Source organism: Lissotriton vulgaris, chromosome 1_1 (assembly GCF_964263255.1).
Source record: "Lissotriton vulgaris chromosome 1_1, aLisVul1.2, whole genome shotgun sequence".
NCBI classification, from domain to species: Eukaryota; Metazoa; Chordata; class Amphibia; order Caudata; family Salamandridae; genus Lissotriton; species Lissotriton vulgaris.
In genome coordinates this window covers 1558922639-1558937253 of record NC_141685.1, presented here as the reverse complement: position 1 = coordinate 1558937253, position 14615 = coordinate 1558922639, and the positions used below count along the sequence as shown (strand labels likewise).

General features: G+C 48.1%; 1 protein-coding gene across 3 annotated transcripts in view; it reads left to right on the top strand.

The window, feature by feature from the left end:
• The window catches only part of NR1H4 (nuclear receptor subfamily 1 group H member 4), a 442692-nt gene that overhangs the window by 246096 nt on the left and 181981 nt on the right, over positions 1–14615 (top strand). For all 3 annotated transcript variants that reach the window (XM_086918025.1, XM_086918023.1, XM_086918026.1), the window contains one exon: positions 802–942. In XM_086918025.1, the coding sequence (XP_086774151.1) occupies positions 802–942 (141 nt within the window). The remainder of the gene's footprint in view (positions 1–801; positions 943–14615) is intronic.

The window sequence follows — 14615 nt, the reverse complement described above, 5'->3', positions numbered from 1 at the left end:
TAACAATTCGGGCATTGATAGATGACGGCTCAAGTCCAAGTATGTATTTTCTTCGGCCATGTGGTCAAAGCTGCAATAGGTTGGCCTGGCCATTTGCATGGACTTTTACTATACTTACAGGGGCTACATGTTAACAGATGGCTTACGGTCTTAAGGGATACCTTACCTATTCTTTAGGGGTTCAATGAGCTTACCTGATTTCTAATCCCCAGGCATAACTTATGATCCTTTCTTGGTAGGCCAAGATGGTGTCTAGCTCTTGTCTCCCTTTCATTCCACATCTCTTCATGTGAGTACCAACGCGCTGTTCACAGTGCCAAGTGCATGTATTAAAAAGAAGATGTGGCGTAACAGCCAGTGCTGTCGACTTTGGAATTGGGGAACTAGGTTTGGATCATGGGGACAGCTCATCATCCGATTTTGGGCAAATCATTTAACCCCCTCATGCCTTAAAAAATGAATGTGTATTTGTGTAATGTAGCTAGTGCTCGTGTGAACTGCTTTAATACCTTCGGGCCGAGTTTGTTCTATATAAAACTGCAAAAGAAAAAAAGGGATTACGGAATTGCTGTTCTGATCTAGAACCATATGGATAGAAAAGGTGAACCCATAGTCGGGACAGGTGCACCAATCAGTCCTATAGGTAGGCCAGCACTAAGAAATGGCCTTTCCACGCAAGAGGCTCAGCACATTACTATTTTATTAAATTTTCGGCATATTAATACAGTATTTCATGTTATTATATGATGTTCTCTAGATTGCATATTGCAGCTTCTAACCCTTCTGGTATTATTTTCACAGGTTTTTTCCGGAGGAGTATCACTAAAAATGCAATATACAAATGTAAAAATGACGGAAACTGTGAAATGGATATGTATATGAGAAGAAAGTGCCAAGAATGCCGCTTAAGGAAGTGCAAACAGATGGGCATGCTTGCAGAATGTAAGTTTATTGGCAACATGATAAACAAATTATCCGTAAATTGCATACGCAATTTTCCAAACGTATATTCTTTCAGTCCCATTCTTTCTCCCACCCAGGACAAAAGCACTATCTCTAGGCACCTACAGTGTGTAGACTGTGTTTCTGTAGGCAGTTGGGTGAATGTACAATAATGTGTATCATGTGGTCCTGTAACACTAGGGCCCTCGTTACAAGCGGTCCATAATAATACTTGGTATTTCCCTGAAATTGCTATTTCCATGGGTTTGACAATTCGGGAAAGTGGGGATATAATGGAGATTGCAAGTTTGGGGGAAACATATGAGAATCAGATTCATTGTAATAAATCTCATGTGTTTGCTGAATATTTCGCCCGGAGACTGTGTCTGCTTGCCATAGGTGAAATCTACAGGTAAAACACCACAGAGCTGCATTATTCCTAAAACCATATAATTCCCATGGGGCCAGAAACTGATGTGACTGGTCTCATTGGAATAATGCGGGCTATCCGTATTGAGATCCTGTGTGTGCCCTGGAAAACAGGTAAGGGTAACTTCCAAATGTCAATTATATGGTACTAGAACAGCTGTGCTCTGCCTAGCTACACGACAAGCTCCCAATCTCTGGTGTTCATTCTCATAACCCAGCACCCCTTCCCTGAATTCACTCTATATCTCCGCCTGTGAACCTGGACAGCGCTCTGCTGCCTGTGGGCCATGTTCACACGATACAAATGGTACACAAATAAATGCATACTAACTATGCCCTGGAAAATGTCCATAGCGCCATGGATCACATCTATTGCTTGTGGCCGTAACCGAGCAACCTTCATTATAATATGATTTATTCAGGGACAGCCAGATGTTGACCATGGTACTGCAACCTTATACCGACTTTCCATCTCTACAATGATATGTTTGACGTGTGGGAGGAGCCACAACAGCTATTGTACTTTTTGAACCTCTAGATGCAGTTGTTCTGCAGCATTGCAGATGTATCTAATGTGCATAAGAATATCTTTTATTTCTGGGTAAAAATGCAATCGTTTTGAGAGAGCGCCATGTCTTTTTGAAAATTGTAGAGGTGCACCATAATCCCGAGTAGTCAGCACCCACATATTTAGAGGATCTTACTAATGAAGTTAGAGATGTAACGTTAGGCTGGAATCAGCACAATATGTAGTGATGTGTTTATTAATTAGAGACTAATGTAGTGCCTTAATCAAAGTGTAGTGTTGCATAATGTAGAAATGTAATCATATGTGAAATGTCGCATTAGCAATGATGTGCCTTAATGAATTATACATGTGCCTATTAATGAGTGGATTAACGTAGGCTTTTAATATGAAAATATATTTTTGTTTGAAAATAGAATTAATGCTTTATAGTGGTGAAATGTAATGTCATGTTGTGTTAAGAATTGCTTTTAAATGTGCAAGGGCCTGGGACATGCTGAAGCCAGTAGAGGCCTAACTTTTCTTTTGTTAGCTTTAGTCGAGAAGGAATGATTTTCTCTCATCGGGAAAGAAGCTGTCTCAGCAAATAATAAATTGTAACCTCGAATGTTAGCAGAGATGTTCCCATGTGTTTCAGCTTGCAGGTGCAAGGCCACAAGTCTTGTTAGGTAGAAGAGTCCATTGTTTAGGAGTTAGGATAGTGGCGCGAGTTCAGAGGAGCTGCCAAAGAATTTGGGAGTGCAACATTTAGCGAGGAAGGTGCCTGGGACCAAGGACACACCAACGGACGCTTGATGGAAAGGTGTCATGCTGGAAAAGTCTGAAGATCTGTACCTGCCAGAGGGTCGTACCTCTGGGTGTGTCGACTGTTTTGGGGATTTTGTATTAGGGAGAGCTCCAGAGGGTGGAGAGCAGATTTTGTTAGATGATTGACAGAGCAGGATGTAGGTAGCTGTAGAGAGAGTTGGGGAACTTAGGGCAAAGTGGGGTGTAAGAAGGAGCATCTTAGAACGAGCTTGATAGTTAGACTATCTGCCTGAATAAATTGAATGTACTTATTTGGAAGTCTTCACTGCTGACACCTTTACTCTGGTCTGAAGGGAATGTTAAGTAGGGATGTCACTTTAGAATAGTGTAGGGACAGACTAACCATTATCTTTTCTTTTGAAATGCAGTCTAAACTTCAAGCAGGGACTGTTCTTGGTTGCCTAATGCTACTCAAATTGACTTTGCTTTTTATTCTGAGTCGTCTGTGTCCAATCCCGTCCTCTTCCTAGCTTCTTGTGAGGAAGCAGGAAGCACCAGGGCTCCCAGGCTCCAAGCAACCAATCACAATGCTGCAATGCAGTGTTGTGACTGGTGACACAGCGCTAAGCCAGGTGCTAGAGGGATGGGCATGTTCTCCATCGCCTTGAGACCCACAAGGGTAAGTAGTGTGCTTACAATTCCACTGATTGATTGATTGATTTATTGATGCATGCTGTGAAGCAGCCTGCATGGAGAGCAGGGAAGTGCGCATGAGTGTTTTGGGTGACCCGAGAGGGCCAGTCATTGCGCACAGGAGTGTTTTATCACTCCTCCCCTGCTCTGCAACCCTGCCCCATCCCCGCACACATGCTGCCACAGCAGGAGGACAAAATAAAATGATAATAACATTCCGTTATTACCTTTCTTTCGCTGCTTCCTGGCAGTGGGGCGACTCTTCTCTGTCTTAGCTGAGGAGCCGCCACTGCATTTTAGTAATCTATGCCCATCACACCTGAATTGGGCAAACAGTTTCTGGGAAATACTTTACTCTATTTCACTCTCAGCTTCTCCAAAGGAAAAAGTCCCACTCTGATCTGGCAAAAAAGTGACTCCATTGGATCTTTAGAAAGAGTTTAATAACTGGTACTAAATCGCCCTCTTAGTGGCGGCACCTCCGCTAAGGTGGAGAAGCGCCATCCCACTGCATTTTCTGCTGTAGAAAAAGGAAAACACTATGTTATTATCATTTTATTTTCCCTTTGTGATGCAGCTTTATGGGGCAGTGCTTGGCTGTTGTCACAGCCAAAAAGGGGAGAGATTGTGAGAGCATGGCTGTTTGGTCGGTCCACTTGGGCCGGCCAAACAGCCTTGCACACTTTGCATGTTCCTCACCAGGCTGAATTACGCAGTTTGATGAGGAACATGCACAGGCTCCCACTCCCTGTCTGAGCACCGAACTGCGGATCTCAGACCAACAATCCCAATGCTGCGTTGCGGCATTGTGATTGGTTTGGGGCGCCCTGTACTTCCTGCTTCAGAGGTGGCCAGGTCGCGAGGTGAGGCAGCAGCCTGGCGGTCGGCAGCAAGGTACGTTTATTTTAATTTATTGTTCAATCTCCCATCCCCTGTCTCACCCTTGTTACTCTGTGGCAGCCGCCACTGCTCTCTCTCATGAAAAAAAGTCATACAAAACATCGAATTGGAGACTTACCTCACCCCTGAAATTAAAAGGGTAAAGATTTTGAGCAGAGTCAACCTAGGTGGGCCCAGAAAAACTGAAGTGAGTAAATCGGGCTCTAGAAAATTAACAGCAATGTGATACAGGTACATAACAATCAGTGAAGTACTAAAAACATTCACTATGGTCACACCAGACAAAGGAAAATTATAGATGAACTTTGACTCCAAAAACATCACATGGATTCCTGGAAGTGAAAAAAACAACACAGAAACAAAGGGCCAGAAATATGAAGCTTAGAATTAGCGATTACCAATTTGCGAATTTTTGCAATTCGCTATTTGGTAATTGTTAGATCCAGAGATTTCTGACTGGCTGCGATGCATTGAAGCCAGAAAATATCAAATGTCCTAGATAGGATGAGAATGATACAATTGTTTGATAACCAGTGCTCACCCTCAGGTAGTTTGGCACAGAGCAGTCAGGTTTATCTTCCGGGTCAAAGTGTAAAGTATTGGCACAACACCACCCTCGCATCACACTGAGTACACTACAAAAAGACTTCACAACTTTGTATAAAACATTGGTCATTGTACTACCCACACATTTAAATCAAAATGACATACACATTGGATATATGCTTTACAGCTATATGCAATTGTCAGACTTTCCCATTAGCAGCAGAACGGCATGAACATATATGTACTAGTCCTATGTATTCACCTGCCCTGTTATCCCTTCAATCTCGTAAGCAACATAAAGTCATGTGTGCACTTCACCGATCCAAGCAATCCTTCCACATCAAAAGCGACAGAAACTTATATAAAGCCTGTTTAGAGGCGTTCCACTTTCCTGCTAACAAATTAGCATAGAACATGAAATTCCCATATCACATATCCCAAACAGTTATATTTGTCAAGAAATCATAGGTTTTGACTACGCCTCATGACCCAGCACCTCAGGCACTCTAACTGCATCAGCCAACGATACACGCTGCACCCTCTGGGGACACTCTGATTAGATTGTCAGGATCACCTAAAGCGGAAGGAAACAGTTACTTGGTTTTGTCCCTCCAGATTAGGCCTTAAGGCACCCAGCGGCTCCTGCATGAGTGCAGGATCACTATCCCCCCCATAGACAAAAGACTGTGACACCAGAATCTGGCACACTTCTAAATTGGAAAAATCTTTCCCCTCAGGCCGAGGAGTGAGCTGCAGTTGCTCCAGACAGCCAGCCGTAGCTGCACACAAGGCAAAATTAAACCCCTTCTGTGCAGTCACAATATTCTCAACAACAGAGTACCTTGAGGCGTTGGTCCAGGCAGAAAGAGCCGGTGACCTAGGATGGATGCCACAATGTCAGCACTGTCGTCCTACCGATCTGGAGGTCGGAAACATTTTACGCTCCAGTCGAGTCCCACAGACTCTGCAAACATCCCCCAACACTACTCGGACACCACACGCTACAAAGTGCAAGCTAGCATAGGTTTCTGGTTGCAAGCACAGGTCCCTCCGACTTAGCAAACTTCCCCAGCACTCCTTGAACTCCTCACATTCCAGCACGCCAGGTGGGGTGCTGATCTTTACCAGTACACTTCTCTGCACAGTGTGATTACATTGTACATCAGGGTGGCCTTTGTCCCAACCAACAATCACTTCCACCCATTTCCCACGCACACTGCCCGGTCCTTGTAATCTCAAGGAAACAGAGAGATCCTTGCTGTCCCTGGGATTGAGTGGACAGGAGGCCAGCCAGCCAGTCCTTGGCGCCTGCTTAGGGACCCGGGCCACGACAGTTGGCAATTAGCTGTACTCTAGCAACATCCAGGTAAGATCAACCAAGTGGTAGACCCCTTCATGGAGCACGACAAGCCCCAGGCCACCACAAGTCTTCAGATACTCCAGTTGCAGTCCCTCCTATCCCAATGGTTCCTCTTGTTAATGTCCCAGCATCGAACCAGAGTAGTATGATTCCAATCCCAAAAGCACCTGTAACTCCTCAGGGCAGAGCCCCAGTAGTTATACCAACAATGGTCTTTGAAGATGAGATCAGTTCAAAAGGCCACATTTGAAATGCACAGGCCCTCTCTAAATGTTGTCCTGTCTGGCATCCTACCCTGGGGTGCTTGATCTATATCTTTAGTAGGGCCAAGCCCCTATTGTATGGCCTTCTATCAGGAATGCACAGATGTAGTTGCCCCCAGCACTCAGATGTGGATTGGAGTCAGGCTGACAGGTACTAACCCATCGATATCAAACACTATACTGCTATTCTTCTGCACGTAGGAAATGTTGATCAATACCCTTCCCACTAGTCCTCCATGTTAATCAGTGCAAGAAGTAGGTCCCATCATACAGAACACACCATCCTGGGAGAACACACCTTCCGGTGCCATTCACTACCACTTCAGTTAGCACAGCTGCACCCATGCCCTTCCTCTTCAGAAATTCAGAACCTTGGCAAGCAGCTTTTTAAATGCCAAAGTGAGCAACAGTAACCTGCTAACATAGGCCCCACCAGGACAAACCTGTGGCGCATTTGGAGAGCTACCTCTGTGGGTGGTACAACTAATGCTGCAGGCCCACGGAGGAACATTTGAGATACATGCCCTTGGTATATATCTTACCCCTGGACAAGAGACTGACAGATGACTCCAATCAGCCAATCATGTATACACCAATCACCTGTATGTATATGACAAGTACAGCGCTTTGGCACTGAATGCCATGTCAAAATGCTCAAAGTCCTACACCAGCAAAACAAGGTCCAAACAGGAGGTTGGAAGTCGAAAAGGTCAGGGGAGACCATGGCAAAAGATACTAGGTCTAACAGTCGTCTCAAACACTAATGTACAAAAGTATGTGTTACACTTTCTGCCATTCCCAGTGGGTCCCAAATAGTCCTACCTCATAAATATTAATGAGGTAGGTCTCAGTTTGCGACTTATTGGGAATCGTATAAATCACAGTGATGGTGGCCTGCTGAGGGCAACAGACCACCATCTCTGTGATAGATTTTAGATAAAGCAATATATTTTTTTTTAACGCAGGCAGTGCATTTAAAATGAACAATAAAAAGTTTTCCTTTTCATTTTTTAAGAGTATATCTTTTTTTTCATTCTCAAACAGGAAGGGGTTCCATGGTATTAGGAAAGGGCACCCTAAACTCACCCCTTCCAAATACCGATTCACAATCCCAAATTGCGATTCGGTAATAGGTTACCAAATCACAATTTGGGCTTTGTACATTTGAAAATGCCTTTTTTGCATTGCAAACGGTCTGATTCTGCAAACCCCAAAAAGCTTCATAAATCTGGCCCATACAATTACAAGAAACTGGTAGAAATAAATAACTATTAAAAAGATTTGCTCGCGAGGGGCGTGGCTAGCAGCCAAGCATGGCGGCAGCGTAAAGTGAGAGCTCCCTGAGGCGTCACAGCCTTTTTTGAAATCCGGTACACTAATCCGCTACATTTCCCACCCGAAGGAGCGGCTACCAGGTCCGGAGCCGGAGCGGCACCGTCCGACCCAATCCGGGTGGAAATCGGGGGCCGGGAACTGCATTGGCGCACCCTGCTGACATTGGACCTGAGACGGAAGTGCAGCACCCGCCTCGAGTGACTGCTGGACCCCGGCGGAAGTGAGGGCTGGTCGGCCTGCTCACGGAGGCACCTCTCGCCCCCCCTGACCGGATAGGCGCGGAGGGAGCACCGCACGGCACACAGCGAGCTTCTGGGACGCCACCGGAGCATAGACAGGCGGGGACACCTACCGAAGCCTGCAGATAAGGACTAGGGGCTGAAGCGGCTGCCATATTGTGCAGGCGACCGGACTGCCAGCGGCGCCCCGCGTGAGCGTGAATTGACCCGGAGGGGGTGAGAACAAGACAGAAGCAGCACTTACGTGCCAGGAACCACCGGACCCCTTTCGCCTTCGGCGGCAACACGAACAACTACGCGGGGATCCAGCGATCAACAGTGAGTACTGGGGCCCCCGGGGTCCCGCAGAAAACATAGACGACGAAGGGAATATATCGGAGGGGTCGGCAACGGTCAAGAAGGTCGCAGGAGCAGCAGCAGTCCCGGCCTGGGAGGAGAGCAGCGAGAGGTGCCCAAGTCAGATTAAATCCCTGTGAGTCTCTACCCGGGCGAGCCCGCCCAACAACGTGGGTGACCAACCTACTGAGCCGGCACTGGTAAGCGCGGCGTACTCTCGAGAACTACAAGGCCTGTATTGAGCTGAAACAAACTCAACAGCTCGACGCACACCGAGGTTGTCGCCGCTGCAGCGCAATCATAGCCCTGCTATGACACTGCGCGATAAACGTATACGAGGTGCGGCATTGTGGGTCGCAAGCACCTCAAATGGACATTCGGATTGCAAACCGGTGCAGGCCCTGAGGAAACGCGCAGTAACCGTCATGCACGACTGGTGAAGGGGCTGGGTCACACAGGCAACTCCGCCATAAGTAATTTTCCCAAGTGCGCAACGGCCAACGTATTGATGAACTCACCAGCTGAAGGGCAATACATATATCCGTAGTGCAGTAATCTACTAAACCCACAGGGTAACTGGGACCATGATACGCTGCCCCTCCCTGGCCTACGACGAGAACGACCAGCAGCTAGCAATACAGTGACCACAGTACTAACTGAAACTAGGAACTGTATCCACGACCCTCGAGCCATGGCGGGCAAAGGAACCAGGAGTGGATCAACACAGGCCAAACTAGATAAATTCGCCTAGAGCCAACACGGACAATCGCAGGTCAATGGGCGCAATTCAACAGGCGCTACCCCGGAAACAGAGGGGACCAAGAAGGTGACACTGGAGGACATTATAAAAACCCTCTCTGAAGTGCGAACGACAGTTGGCTCCATCTCCTCTGAGGTTACTCTACTGCGAGCAGACTTCCAAAAAATGACTGAAAGGGTATCACAGGTAGAGGTGGTTACGAAATCTCTTGTGGAGGACACTTCGGAACTGCAAATGGCTATGGAGCGTATGGAGAAGGTCACCAGGCAGCTGCAGGACAAGCTGGACGACCAAGAAGGGCGTTCTCGAAGAAATAATATACGCATCCTTGGCCTTCCGGAGACAGAAGGGAAAAGGGCAATGGACCTCTACGTCGAAGATCTCATCAAAAATAAATTGCAACCTAAAGGACTGTCGCACTTCTTCTCCGTGGAAAGGGCACATAAGGTGCCTGGCGGCACACCCAAACCAGGAGCAGCGCCGCGACCTGTGTTGGCTAGACTGTTCAATTTTAGAGACAGGGATGCAATTCTACAAGCGGCAAGAGTCTCACCACCAGTTAAACTCCAAAACTCAACCTTGGCTTTCTTTCCGGACTATACGGCAGAAGTGGCCAGACGCCGGAAGTCGTTTAACGAGGTGAAAAAGGCGCTGCGAGACAGGGAACTGCCATACTCAATGTTGTTCCCTGCCAAACTGCGGATTGTAGCCGATGGAAAGACGTGGTTCTTTGACAAGCCGGAAGTGGCACAGGACTGGCTTGACGGCTGGAGACAAGTGGGACAACCTCACCGTCCACACAGGGACCGACCGACCCGTAACAGCGGCGACCACACAGGAAGGCGGACCGACCACTTGGCACAACGAGACGGCACAGCAGGAGCAGAATCCGACGTGGACCAGAATCCAATTGACTCTGGACAACCGGCCCCAGTCTGAAGACAGAATGAGGGCGGGAAGGACCGTATGCCTTGCAATGGACCTTGGACCTGGTGAAGCGGAGTAGAGTGGGCAGAGCCGGTGCATGTAGGGGACTCACCAACCCCACGAGCAAGTAAGATAGTTGGGAATGGGTTAAAGCACTCTGCAAAGTTGGGGATGCGGGCGGGGATATGTCCGTGGCGCAGGGGAGCAGGGAGGGGGGAAGGGAGGGGAGTTTTACAGTTAACGTTACTGTTAGTAGTCATCACACACGCCACAAGGTACACAAATGCACCTGATACAAAGCTATTCCTTTGCACCGTCCCGGAACGCCACACCTACATTGAGTCCAGTAGCATGTCATCCGGAATACTACCCAAGAAATCCAATGGCCCAGCGGTTACACACTGCACCCACTGAGGGCGCCCCTACGACGATAGAAGTGCCCCTACTGCGCCTGCTCACTTGGAACGTCCAGGGACTGGGGGATAAAATAAAGAGGGGGTTAGTCCTACAAGCTATTAAGCGCCAGAGCCCTGATCTAGTGATGCTCCAAGAAACGCACCTCTCCGGAACAACCTGTAAAGCGCTTGATAGGCGCGGATATGTAATGGCAGTGCATGAAGAATTCACGGCAGGCTCCAGGGGGGTAGGGATACTTATAAAAAAGACGTCACCCTTTATGGTAGAACACCGCAAGACGGATGACCAAGGTCGATTCGCAGCATTAGTCGGCCAATGGGAGGGGAGGCCCCTCAACGTGGTGTCCGTATACGTCCCCCTGGCACTCCATTCTATTGCATTGCCTGCTCTAGGTAAATTCCTCCTAGACTTCCCAGAAGGAGACACAATCATAGGAGCGGGACCTCAATGCAATCATCGATCCCATGTTAGATACCTACCCCGTCAGGGACCGCCCCCGAGGAACTGCAACGCTCCCTGGCTTTCTAGAAGCAATGGGCATAACAGATGTGTGGCGGCAGTTACAACCCGCAGCGACACAATACACATTTTACTCCGCTGCACACAATAGCATGTCAGGAATAGACTATTTCCTGTTCCTGGGGGTTGGACTGGGGAAAATAGACAAAATAGATATCCTGCCCAGGGGCATATCTAACCATTCACCCATATCTCTATCACTCACCACCAAGGTGAAAAAATGCGCCAGGCTCTACCCACTATACCCAAACTATTTAAAAATCCCTCAAATTAGGAACAAACTTAAATTAGCAACCACACACTACTTTGCAGAAAACACTGGTACGGTTTCCTCTCCCGCAGTCCTGTGGGAAGCGTACAAAACGGTCCTGCGAGGTGAAGCGATTGCAGCAGTCACAGGACACAAACGAGAATCCCGACGAGACCTCAAAGAGCTCGAGCTGATACTCCACAACGCGAACACCACTCACATGGCGACTCCCACCCAGGAAACAGCGCACTTACTACAGCTGCGACAGCAGCAATACCAGGCCCACCTTAAAACGACAGTCCAAGGCTATATCGCAAGCACTGCACATAGAATTTATGATGTAGGCGACAAAGCTGGGAAAATGCTGGCATGGTTAGATAAGAGAGGGGGGAGCAATAGAGGGATACAAAGACTCCACACACATGACGGACAGCTGCAAACACATCCAGAAGAAATAGTGCGCACCCTGGCGCGACATTTTCAAGCGATATATACCCCAGAACACGATATTACCGCCTTAGCGGCGTCAATCTCGCTTGAGCACATTGATATCCCCAAGCTCACACAGGAAGCAGCGCAAGAACTAGAGGTTGACCCGACAGAAGAAGAAATTCAGTTGGCGATACAGGCCCTGCAGTCAGGTAAAGCGCTGGGCCCTAATGGATTACCCGTGGAAGGGTATAAGTCGGTGGCGTCCATTCTCAGTAAACCACTCCTAGACATGTATATGGAGAGCTGGGATAAGGCGGAGTTACCGCTGGACCAGGGTACAGCCACGATTGTGACCATACCAAAGCCGCGAAAACTACCGACCGAATGCACCTCATACCGCCCAATTTCCCTACTAAACGTGGAGGCCAAGGTTCTGGCAAAGCTACTGGCTAGCCGTCTGACGCAGCACCTGCAGAAACTGATCCACCCTGACCAGTCGGGTTTTATGCCTCACAGAAGTACGGCACTAAATCTCAGGCGGGTCCATGGGGTACTGGCACGTGCACACCTTCTCTCCGAAAGGGCAGTGATTCTCTCCCTTGATGCCAAAATGGCTTTCGATCTAGTAGAGTGGGAGTACCTTTTTGCGGTCCTAACGCGTATGGGTTTTGGACCGAAATATATCGCATGGATACGACTACTCTACACAAAGCCAGTGGCGCAAGTGGTAGCGAACGGCCACATCTCGCAAACATTCCCGCTGGGACGGGGGACTAGGCAGGGGTGCCCACTGTTGCCCTTGCTTTTTGCACTAGTGCTGGAGCCCCTAGCAATCCTGATTAGAACAACGCCATTGCTTAGGGGCATCACATGGGAGGATGGATGGGAAGATAGACTCTCCTTATACGCGGATGATATGCTCATCTACATGGTTGACCCTGACAACGGGATCCCGGCCCTGCTGAATCTCTGTAACACGGGAGATCATCAGGCTATACCCTGAACTGGTCCAAGTCGGTGATATACATACTAAAGGGTCCGGAACCGAGGTTACAGGCGGACTGCCCCCTGGCATTGACGTCACACTCCTTCAAATATCTAGGCATTAACGTTACGAATAATGCCACAGACTTCTTTGACAAAAACTTGAAACCACCTATGGAACGCCTACGGGCAACCCTGCCGCTGACCCTCCTCTGGAGAGCGGCTTTATATAAAATGATTCAGAAAAGGGGGTGGTGATGGACAGAGTTTCTGAATAAAGCAGAATACTCCTACCCAGTCAACAGATCAGGACTTGATCCATCACCGTTTTTTAGCTCACTGCACCATCCCAGCTCAGAACCTGGCTACATGCAAATTAGTCTGTCCCTGGCCCAGTGCATCATAGGAACAGGGCAGACCAAACTACCAAGCCAATTCTTTTACTGGAAAGGAAACAAGCTTCCGGGGACCGGTTTCTGGCACTACAGCCGTCTTCGGCCCGGCTTGCTTGAATCCTGATGGTGCAGTGAGCAAGGGACTCATGTCTGAGTATACCCTTCCACGCTTATGGTGGACAAAACGATTCAGAAAGAGGGTGGTGATGGACAGAGTTTCTGAATAAAGCAGAATACTCCTACCCAGTCAACAGATCAGGGCTTGATCCATCACCGTTTTTTAGCTCACTGCACCATCCCAGCTCAGAACCTGGCTACATGCAAATTAGTCTGTCCCTGGCCCAGTGCATCATGGGAACAGGACAGACCAAACTACCAAGCCAATTCTTTTACTGGAAAGGAAACAAGCTTCCGGGGACCGGTTTCTGGCATTACAGCCGTCTTCGGCCCGGCTTGCTTGAATCCTGATGGTGCAGTGAGCAAGGGACTCATGTCTGAGTATACCCTTCCACGCTTATGGTGGACAAAAGGATTCAGAAAAGGGGGTGGTGATGGACAGAGTTTCTGAATAAAGCAGAATACTCCTACCCAGTCAACAGATCAGGGCTTGATCCATCACCGTTTTTTAGCTCACTGCACCATCCCAGCTCAGAACCTGGCTACATGCAAATTAGTCTGTCCCTGGCCCAGTGCATCATGGGAACAGGGCAGACCAAACTACCAAGCCAATTCTTTTACTGGAAAGGAAACAAGCTTCCGGGGACCGGTTTCTGGCAATACAGCCGTCTTCAGCCCGGCTTGCTTGAATCCTGATGGTGCAGTGAGCAAGGGACTCATGTCTGAGTATACCCTTCCACGCTTAAGGTGGACAAAACGATTCAGAAAAGGGGGTGGTGATGGACAGAGTTTCTGAATAAAGCAGAATACTCCTACCAAGTCAACAGATCAGGGCTTGATCCATCAACTCTGTCCATCACCATCCCTTGTTGTTAAATATTTTGTCCACCCTAAGCGTGGAAGGGTATACTCAGATGTGAGTCCCTTGCTCATTGCACCATCAGGATTCAAGCAAGCCGGGCCGACGACGGCTGAAATGCCAGAAACCGTTCCCCGGAAGCTTGTTTCCTTCCCAGTGTAAGAATGGGCTTGGTAGTTTGGTTTGCCCTGTCCCCATTATGCACTGGGACAGGAACAGACTAATTTGCATATAGCCAAGTTCTGAGCTGGGATGGTGCAGTGAGCTAAAAAACGGTGTTGGATCTTGCCCTGATCTCTTGACTGGGTGAGAGTATTCTGCTTAATTCAGAAACTCTGTCCATCACCACCCCTTGTTGTTAAATATTATATAAAATGATGGCGCTCCCCCAGTTCCTCTACGTGCTAGAAAACACCCTGTATCTTGTCGCACCAAGATACTTCAAACAAATAGCAGCACTAGTATTGAACGTACTGTGGAATAATGGCCCGGCACATCTAGCTTATGACAAGTTGATAAAAAGTTGGTATGAGGGAGGAATTGCTCTACCTAACGTTCAACTGTACTACTGGGCAGCCCAGCTTAAAATAATTAACCAGTGGATCCACGCTCCGCGAAACGACCCGGCATACAAAGCGG